At 50.9% G+C, this 10149-nt stretch overlaps 1 protein-coding gene across 2 annotated transcripts; it reads right to left on the reverse strand.

The window, feature by feature from the left end:
• Positions 1–6473: 6473 nt before the first annotated feature.
• Positions 6474–9965, reverse strand: TMEM79 (transmembrane protein 79). 2 transcript variants are annotated; one of them, XM_053967021.1, is made up of 5 exons: positions 9648–9965; positions 9137–9395; positions 7616–8449; positions 7188–7401; positions 6474–6984 (listed from the first exon to the last, which is right to left on the reverse strand). In XM_053967021.1, the coding sequence occupies exons 3-5, from the start codon at positions 8343–8345 to the stop codon at positions 6780–6782; spliced, it is 1149 nt and encodes a 382-aa protein (XP_053822996.1). In that variant the 5' UTR covers positions 8346–8449; positions 9137–9395; positions 9648–9965; the 3' UTR covers positions 6474–6779. The 2 variants fall into 2 exon arrangements, with proteins under 2 accessions (XP_053822996.1, XP_053822995.1); XM_053967020.1 differs by having other exon boundaries at positions 9137–9965.
• Positions 9966–10149: the final 184 nt, after the last annotated feature.

The raw sequence follows: 10149 nt of genomic DNA on the forward strand, positions 1-10149 counted from the left end.
GGGGGAATGGGCATGGCTGTGAGGCAGGAAGATCTCACCTGGTTTAGTGGCCTGGCAGTCAGAGAGCTGCTGCCAATCTAACAGGAGTGGGGCTGAGAGGATTTGTCCAGCCTGGATGGGGGACACAGCGTTGAGCAGTCAGAGCAGCAGGGCTGTTTTCTGAGCTCCTGCTGTTGACTGGTGTCAACACCAAAACCTGGAATAGAGGGACCATCAGCTGAGGGACAGTCAGAATTTTAAAAAGGTTATTTTACAGAATTAGAACTTGCCCTTAAACGTGATGACTTTGAGCATCGCTGTCCTGTATTACAGCACCTCGAGGGTCTCGTGTTCCTCCAGCAGCTGCGTGGTGAGGATGGGCACTGTGCAAGCTGTGTGCCTGGCACAGCACACTCCTCTCTTTGCTCATCAGAGTCCCCTTCAACACAGAGCTCCAGCTGGATCTGATCTCCCGGTGTGTCTCCATCCTCTTTCCTAGCTATGTCCAATCTGGTTTATAATAAAAGAGACTGTAAAAGCAAATAGGATATTTTGGAGCCTGATTCCAAGTTTCTCCAAATGCTTCACCTTCCCTGAGGAGTTACTTGGGTGCTCTGAGGATATCTGTATTCTGTTTCAATAAAATTAAAATAAAATGATTGCACACCAACAAGGATGTTCACATGGTAGCCCATTTGCTCTTCCTAATTGCACTGTGTTGTAGAAGCTGGATTCTTAGGCAAAGTAAGTAAATTATTAGCACAATTATAAATGCCTTATGTTTCCTTTTTCTTCGGGAATATACTCTTTCTTTGTAACAGCATCCAGCCCACTGGCAGTGGACAGCTCAGTCTTCAGGAAGAAGCAGCTTGCAAATGCAGTGATTTGAAAACTGAAGTTGGTGTTTCTCCCCTTGATGGGCTCCTCTCTAAATCACAGTAATTAACTCAACTGCAGACTAACAGCAGTAGGCCCCAGAGCCAGGAAAGCCTCTGTCAGGATTGCCTTTGTGAGACTTCCCTGCTGCTTGCTGGTTTTTTTCACCGTGGAGTGTTTGGATTCAGGAATTAGTTGTCAAATGATTTGGATACTTAGAGGATGAAGAATGAGAACGCTTCTGCTTCAGTCCCTGCTTCCTGCCCTGAAGAGTTTCACAGTGACCATTGCTGCCACTGCCCTGTGCCTGTCCCTCACTGAAATCTGGGCTCTGGCAACAGGAAGATGTGTCTGCTACAGAAATCAGCACTGCTGCCACTCTCATTGCTCTGGGACAAAGCCTAATACAACTTTCAGCTTTCCAAACCAATTTAGGACTGCTTCTACTATTAATCCCCAGATTAATAATTTTTAAAAATAGAGTTGCATTTCTTAATGAAAACCACGTTACCGAGTTGTTGTTGATGGCTCTTGGGAGCAAACCTCGTGTTTTATTTCAGGTTTCACCATCTGCACAGGAGACAGGAGGACGCTGGAAGTGAAGCTGTATGTGGTGGCTATGTAAGTTTATGACACCAAAGTGTATTTATCTGATGGGAATATGTGTTTACTTAACAACGAGCAGCTGCCAAATGGAGTGCTGTGGGTAATTGTGCTACAGATTTTAGCACTAATAAGGAAATAAGAGAGTAGGAAGGAACTTAACCCTCGCTGTGATGTTATCTCAGTCTCTCCCTCACACACAATTCTATTCCCATATATTCACCAAAAATCCTCTGTGTGACAAATCACTACAGAAATGCAAAATTCTGGGAGTATTTTTGGAAAATGCACTTGGTTTTCCTTGGAAGGGAACACACTGTCCACTGATTCTGCCAATTCACAGAACCTGAGAATAACTCACCACTGTAAAACAGAATTGTTTTCTGTTCTGCAGGTAAGAGGCAAAGGTGGTAGTAATTTTCTTCTGTCTTTTTCTCTAGTCCCTCAGGTCATATAATAACACTCTTGTTCACATCAGTGTGAAACAAACTGCTCTGTGCTTCAGGTTATGCCATATTCCATAGAGTTCCAGCACTCACAGGCTGCTTTGGGCTTAAAGATCAACCCATTCCACCCCTTTGCCATGGGCAGGGACACCTTCCAAGAGACCAGAGTGTTTTTCACAGCCCTGCTCGTTTCAGCGATGATGTAATTTTATCAGCCATGCAGTGGCACTCAGCTGGCCCAGCAACAGAAGATGTTCCCCAGAGGGAGGATTGGATGTGTGTGAAAAACGTCAATCGCTTGGTTTTTAAAATTTTTAAAGTTTAATAATAATAAGATGGTTATAAAAATAGTAATACAATTAGAGTAATAAAAATTTAGAGTTAGGACAATTACAAGACAATAAAAAGCAAAGAATTATGGATGTCCAGATGCTCTCGGGCACTTAAGCCACGACAAGCATGCCTGGTGAACAAAGGAATAACCTTAAAAGCAACAGCCTGTTGCATATACAAAACACTTCATGATTATGCATATATTTTATTTAAAACAAGAAATTCATGTGGTACTTGTCAAAAAGTTTCTGTTAATCTCCAGGCGCCTTTGAGTCTAAGTCAGGCTTGAAGAACTTCGTTTCTGTTGATAAGGAAAACCATAAATTCCTCTTCTCTGGAAAATTTAGGGGTTTCTGTAATTGTTATCTCTGTGTGAAGAATTCCTTGATTATCTTCTCCTTTTCTTAAAAAATATCTCACACACATAGTTTCTATTTTAACTACTAATGCTTAATTTTGATTACAAAACTACATTTACTATATTATTAAAATGTTAAGACAGCATAACTTTCAGCATAATACATATAGTAAATATCTGCATAGAGCCATATAATATGCATTTTTCACAATTCCATTGAAATGGTCCAGAAAAAAAGGTGTAGGAGGTTTGGCTGGGTTTCACTGGGTTTTTGGGTTTGTAAGGAGCTGTTTGCCTGTTTCCCTGCAGCCTGAAAGGAATGAGGCATTTGTCCTTACAAACAAACTGTGGGGTCTGCTGGTAGATAAAACTGGATACTGAGAGATTAAATAAACAATACGAAGAACTGTAAATTCCATAGGAATTCCCTGATTGATACAAGGAAAAGACAAAGAGGCGGGGGGGGTTTACATTAGAAGGGGGTCTTAGGTATCGGGCGTTTCAGGAGGTCTGTACCTCTCAAGTACCTCAGGCAAGGAGGAAAGAGAGAAGGAAATGCGGCCGAGAAATTAGAATAAAAAGGACGCTGCGTTCTGCAGCAATTTGAGAGACCCCACGGAAAATGCCCACGACCTCTCCCTTTATCCGGCTAAAGTTACAGGGCTCCTCCGTCTCCTTTTCGGACATAAACCTCCGGCGTTTGTGGATTAATTATCCTGACAGGCCTGACCGCTGGGCGCTCAGAACCGGCGCGTGTGGCGCCGGGACCGCCTCCCGCCGCACCCTCTGCCGGCAGCGCGTTGCCGCGGCCACTCCGGTGTTCCGTCTACTCCGGTTTTTCCCCGCCCTGCAACTCCGCTTCGTTCTTTCTTTGTTTCCCGGCCCTGTGGCGGCGGGGCCGGCCTGTGTCCCCTCAGCGCGGTTGCCCGGCAACGGCAACCCGTTATGGCAGGAGCCTCCCGCGCCACAGCGCCCCCTGCAGCCGCGGAGGAATCAGCGCAGCCGCCCTGAGCCACCCGCGCCCCTGCTGGCGGTGCCCGGAACTGCGCCGAAGGGGAAATGGCGCAAAGAGAGGACGAGACTTCATTGGGGATTTTCTGGTTTTGTTTGGTGCTGCTGGCTGTGAAAAACGCCAGCCACTTGGTTTTTTTTTAAATTTTAAAAGCTTAATAATAATAATAAAATAATAGTTATTAAAATAGGAATACAATTAGAGTAATAAAAATTTAGAGTTAGGACACACAAGGCAATTGTCAATTACAAGACAATGAAAAGCAAAGAATTACGGACGTCCGGATGCTCTCGGGCACTTAAGCCCCATAAGCATGTTTTGTGAACGAAGGAATAACCCTTAAAAACCATACACTGTTGCATATTCATACATACTTCATGGTTATGCATACATTCTATTTAAAATAAGAAACTCTGTCTGGAATATGTCAATTTCTTCTTCTAATCCCCACGGCGTCTTCAAGTCTGAGCAAGGCCTGAAGAAATTAGCTTCTTCTGATAATAGAACCATAAATTCCTCTTCTCTGGAAGATTTAGGTGTTTTGGGATTGTTCTCTGAAAGGGAGTATCTCATTCTTTTAAAAAAACCCCACATACATAGTTTCTATTTTAACTACAAAACTACATTTACCATACTATTGAAATGTTAATACAGCACTTCTAATCAATATAACATAATACATATAGTATTCAATTTAATATTTGCGAAAAGCCAATCATAAAAGATGCATTTTTCACACTGCCGATGTCTTTTGTTATAGATATTGATTTATTAAAGAAATATGGATATTGGTCTAGTACCGATACCCAACTGTGACGGACAAAAACTCTCTAACAGTTTAAAGTTAGAACGTGTATGTTCATTGCGGCGCCGGGCAGCGTGCGGGACAGCTCCCAAATACACACCGTGCCTTTCAAATTATTACAGAGTCCTTTTATCCACACAGGAATTGAATACCCAAAATACAAATACATATTCATCATTTTGGTCCATTCCATTCCTCGCTCGTATGCTAATCATTCCAAAAGCTCTTAAGCATGCAGAGTTTGTTCCTTGAAATGGGTCGGTGGTCCCTTTCATGGGGAGGGGTCCCAAAATGAGGAAGTAAATGAAGTCTTCCTCATTCTGACCTTTCTACCTTTTCAATGCAAATATGACAAATGAACCTTGGTAGAACTCCCATTCCTTGTCTTCAATTGGTTTCAGAACAGAGGAGGCCCACAATTGTCTTATGTTCCTAAAAGCTGTTTGTCAGTTTCTATATTCTTCATTATAAACCCAGCTAACTAAACATTGTGTTGACAAGCAATCAATTATTAGTTAACTACTAACTCTTAACTTCATCAAGGCCTACTCATTTATTTTAATTAACTCTAGTAAGGCTTATCTCTAACTAAAATCTTAGCTCCTCTAAAATCTCTAAATCCCTTAAAGTTTATGTTTCAATACATAATATTGGCTTTTTGCAAATGTTAAAATGGATTTTATATGTGTGGTGTCAAAATAACTTTGCTGTAAAGATATAGTTTTTATTTCTGTTGTTAATTAAGCTTAGACATAGTAGTGAAATAGCTGATATAAGTATGTTTGTGTTGAAATGCCTGCTTGGATGGGATAACATCCAATGATCATATGAAGAATTCACCTGCTACAGATCTGCCAACTATCTCAGCACTCACCCCCTGAAGGCAGTGTGGGCTGGGGACCAAAACTGAAGATGATGATAAAAAAGGATTAAAGCCACAGCCAAGGAATACCCATGTTCGAAAAAGGCAGATCCAAGGAGGAGCCATGCTAAACAGTCCTTGGAACATGTAAAGCAGTTTGGGGAAAAAGTTTACTCTGCATAAGGGTCTATGAATATGCAACGGGCTGATGTAAGGGAAAAGGTATTTAAGGGATGTCCCCAAAGATAAGAGCCTTTGGCTGAGTGCCAAGATACACCCAGTTGTAACAACCTTTGCTCTGTGGTCCTTGTCTCCTATTGCCCTTTATTCAACTTTTAAAATTTTCACAGGAGAGTGAACGTGTTTTTCACAGGAGAGTGAACGTGTTTTTCACATTGTTGTTTGTTTGCCTGGTTATACATACACATAGTAGCAAATAAGTGTATATGTATCACTCTTCCCATATCTTTGCCTGAAAGCCCTTTGATTTCAGAGTTAAAATAATTTGGAGGGAAGAGGGTCACATTTTCCATTGCAGGGGAGGTTCCTGCCTTCCTTGGTGGACACCTGGCTTTCAAAGCAAGACACCTCCCCTGGAACAGCTTCACTGCAGTCCCTCAGCTCCTTGATTCCCATCCTCTGGTTTGGGTGGGCTGTTCCTGTGAATCAGCATTGCAGGATGGCAGGTTGGACAAGGCAGACACTGGGCAGGTCTGGAGCTGGAGTGGCTTTTCCTCATTTGGGTGGATTTTTAACCACTTTGGGTTATGACAAAGAACTGAGGCCGTCAGACATGTGACTCCCAGGGGTCCATTCCTGTCTGCAGAGCGAGGGGCTCGTTCTGCACCCATCCTGGGGAGGACTGGCCATCCCTAGCCCTGGCAAACCTGGTGCCGTGTCACCCAACCCGGCTTCTCCCTGCAGCCCTCCCTGGGGAGAGCTTCCTCCCTCCTGTCCAACTGCTTTGTGAACTGGGTGCTGAACCTCCACCAGGAGGAAGAGGAGGGATAAACCAGGTGAGACTGGCTGTGCAGGGACCCAGGAGTGGGATGCAGGGTTGGGAGAGGGACAGTCTGGGGGAAACATTTTCTTTCCCTCTTGGAAACATAATTTTGAGGCTGGATGATTGCACCCTGTAGGCGAAGCTCTGAGTCATTCTGTGGGGAATTTAACTCACCCTCTGCAAACCAGACACAGAGCTGCTTGGTAAGGGCTTTATTGGGCAAAGTTGGCTCCAGCAGGAGGGGAAGCAAATCCCACCCCATTCCCAGGGAAGAGGGCTCACAGTGTCCTGCTCTGGGCTTTCTTCACTTGCAGCAGGAGTCTCGTGGTGCAGAGGGTTTGCAGCCTGGTTCTGTGGGCTCAGCAAAACCTCGTTGTGTCCAGGCAGGGAGCAGGGGCACAGCTGGATGTGCCAGCACCCCTGTGCTGTCAGGACTCTTGAGGCAGGGCATGAAGGAGGGCTGGAACTCGTAGGGTGCAGGCGCCCCATCTCCTAGCCTCCCTCAGCCCCAGTGCCGGAGTTTCGCTCTGCTCTCCTTGGAGTGGCCCTCGGGCGTCGGCGCTGCCACGGAGAGGAGGTTCTCGGGCTCCAGGATGAACATGCCATACAGGTTCCAGAGCAGCATGGCCAGGAGTGGCAGGAAGGTCATGCTGAAGCCGAAGGCACGGAAGGAGCGGCCGATGGCGTAGGACATCCAGAAAATCAACCTGGAGAAGGCAGAGGGTGCGGGCTCAGCCAAGGTGATGGTACGGGGCTGGTTCTGAGCAGTGAGGATTTCCCAGGCTTGGCTGCTGTAGGAAGAGGAACCCTTCCTGGCTCTGGTGAGCTGGGTGAGGTGCTGCCACAGTGGGCTGGTGCTGGCTGGCACCGACAGAGCCCAACAGCAGCCTGGGGTGAAGGAGCCACTTACCGGGAGATGGCGAAGAGCCCCGTGAGCAGTGGGATGAGCTTGAGGAGCTCCTGTGGGAGGTAGGTGGCCAGCACGGCCATGTTGAAGAAGTAGAGGATGAAGAGGTGGACGGACTGGGAGACGTAAGTGCGGTGGATCTCCACCTCCCGGTGGAGCTCTCCAAAGGGCTCCAGGGCGGAGGAGCAGAGGCGGGAGATGCCGCTGACGATCATTCCTGAGGACACAGAGAGGGGATCAGATCAGTGGGTGCCCAGAGGAGCCACGGCGGGGTTTGGGGAGCACCAGGAGGGGAGAAAAAACTCCGTCTGCTGCTCCTGGTGGGAGCAATAGAGCCACAAAGAGCACAGCCCCAGCTCTGCTCCTGCAGCCCTAGGGCTCAGGCAGCCCAGAGCAGGAGCAAAGCGCTCATACCCAAGCCCATGGCTCACCCAGCACGATGGGGAAGGTGGCAAAGGCGGCGCAGCGCAATGTGTAGACCAGGCGGGCGCTGACGGTGGGCAGCAGCGGGGCGTCGAAGGGCAAGAAGATGTAGGCCCCATAGATGAGGCAAGGGCAGAGGAGAAGGGCCCCCGCCACTGATGCCACAGCCTTGAGATTATCAGTGCCACAGTCCCTGGCACACGGGCACTGTGACCCCTCAGCCGGGGGCTTGGCCACGTGCCCCTCGAAGCCCAGTGGGTTCCGGCAGCGCGAGGGGCCGAGGGGGAGGAAGACCTGCTTGTGGTGGAGGCTGCTGGGTCTGTCACAGGTGGGGACGCTGGGGGGAACATCCCCCCTGCTCTCCTCGCGGGGCCATGGGGTCGGGTGCTGCTTCTGCTTGACGGGGCTCCGCTCAATGCACTGCGGGTCGATGGGCACAAAGACGTGGGCCGCCACCACGGGCAGCCGGGGCACTTCCTCATCTTCGGCCTCGGCCGTGGGGCAGGTGGGAACAGCTTCCTCTGGGTCTTCATGGCCCCCCTCAGGACTCGAGCGCCTCTTCGTCTCCGCGAGCTCCGGCTGGCCCCAGGCGTTGTGCTGACTCTGGTCCCATGGCAGGGTGGCATCAGGGTCCCCCTGGTGCTCACCTGGGGTTGGTGGCACCTTGGCCAGGGCCACCTTCCCCAGCTCCAGCAGAGCCACCTCCTCAGGGGGCTGGACAGGGTCTGCAGCAGCCATGAGAGTGTCCAGTTCCACACTGCCAGGGACGGGGGCTGGTAACACTGCTGCCTGCACTTGTGGTGTTCAGAGGGGACGAAGTTCCTGTCCTTTCTGCTTTCACCCTGGACCAGGAGAGACAGATAAATTTGCATCAGAAATGAGAGGTTTGGGGTTACAAAGTGGGAGCAAACTGGCACCCCTGGAGCCCTCACCACCCACCTGTCCTTGCACTAGGAGGGGAAAGCAGTGCCTGGTGTCCCTGTGCTCTGGCAGCAGGGTCAGGTACTGCCCTGGGAGGAGTGAACCCTGGAGGTGCAGGTCTGGCTGCAGAGCGGGGCAGCCTAGGAATTGCTTCCCCCGCTGAACAAACATCCTGGGGGCTCTGGCTGGGCACAGCCCGGTAGATAAGATACAACTGGCTCTTGTAGCTGAGACTGATGTGGGGTGGGCAAAAGGGGCTGCTGGGTGCCCTTCCATGGGTGCAGGAGGTACAGGCACGGCTCCCATGTTGTTACCCTTTAGGGGAACCTTGTCTCTTGGCCTGTCTCCTGCAATGAACATTTCTCCTTCACTCCTCTCAGCACACTGATCCCTGCACCCTCACAGGAGCCTTGGCCTGGCCACAGGTGTGGGGAAACTGAGGCACGGAGCCCCTTGGGGCTTCCTCCGCGACCCACACACAGAAGTAGGGCTGAAACAGCTTCCTAGGCTTCCCGCCCCTCCAGCGCCCGATCCCGGACCCCAGCCCCTCTCGCAGCCCCCAGCCCCGCTTCCCCCGTGACAGCACCTCCCTTTGCCGCAGCACTCACTCGGGCACAGGCGGGGGGCCATGGGGGCAGCTCCGCGGGACCCTGCGGGATTCCAGCGCTCTCCCGGCCGCCTCTGCACCTCAAACCTGCCGAACCGGCTCAGCTGGGGCGGGCGGAGGGGCGGGCGCTCGGCCCGGCCGTGGCCCCGCGGGGCTCGGCGGAGGGGACGGGGCGAGCCCCGGCGCTGTCCCCCGTGGCAGGCAGGGGACCCCCGGATCCCTGTCCGGGCCGTGCTGGGTGTGCTGAGTTAAAGAGCTCTCTAAACACAAAGTTTGAAAAGGAGACAGACAAGTCAGCCCTTGTTTATCCTGCGAGGGTGCGAGGTGGAGTTTTCCACAAGTCAAGCGCACCAAGGGTAACACGAAGTTTGTAACATCTTTTATACAGTAAAATTTACATTAACCCGTCTAATACACATCCCCGCCCAGCTGAAGAATATTTATAATATAACCTAACACGATGCTTGAAATACAAAGTCTCTTTTTTTATTTTACTCAGCAACTTTTCTCACAGAAGTTACGTGACGCCATAGCTATGTTCACAAAAGGTGAGAAGGTTCAGCTGGAAGGCACCGCTGGGGGAGCCGCGGCCCCACAGGACGCGCCCGGATGCCTGGCCGGTCCCTCGGGACCCCCGGCCACAGCGGCATCCCAGAGCGCGGAGGGATTCCTGCGCCGTTCCCCCTGCTCCGGGCACAACAGCCACAGGAGGGGGGGGGGGTCTCTAATCTAGCCCTCGACCCGGGCAGGGGGACCCCCGGCCCGCCGGGCCCGCCCTGGCGCTCGGCCCGGGCGGCTGAGGCGGCCGCCGCCATGTTGGCGGCACTAAGGGCGGGCCTCTCGCGCGGGCCGGCTCTCGCGAGGCGAGGTCGCCCCCGCCGCCCTGCCCGCCCGGCGCGGCGCAGCCGCGGGAAACCTCGCGAGAGTAGCGAGGGACAGGGGGCAGCCATGGCGGCCGAGCGGGCCCGGGGGCGGCGGCGGCGGCGGCGCGGGCGGTGCTGAGGGGCCGCGGGG

This window comes from Vidua chalybeata, chromosome 29 (genome assembly GCF_026979565.1).
Source record: "Vidua chalybeata isolate OUT-0048 chromosome 29, bVidCha1 merged haplotype, whole genome shotgun sequence".
Taxonomy (NCBI): domain Eukaryota; kingdom Metazoa; phylum Chordata; class Aves; order Passeriformes; family Viduidae; genus Vidua; species Vidua chalybeata.

What these genes read in the sequence shown, in the direction of transcription:
- TMEM79 (XM_053967021.1), bottom strand. Translation starts at nt 8,345, where the DNA reads ATGGCTGCTGCAGACCCTGTCCAGCCCCCTGAGGAGGTGGCTCTGCTG. An exon ending in CACCTTCCCCATCGTGCTGG is followed by an intron (nt 7,402 to 7,615) that starts GTGAGCCATGGG and finishes CTGTGTCCTCAG; the next exon opens with GAATGATCGTCAGCGGCATC. An exon ending in GGGCTCTTCGCCATCTCCCG is followed by an intron (nt 6,985 to 7,187) that starts GTAAGTGGCTCC and finishes TGCCTTCTCCAG; the next exon opens with GTTGATTTTCTGGATGTCCT.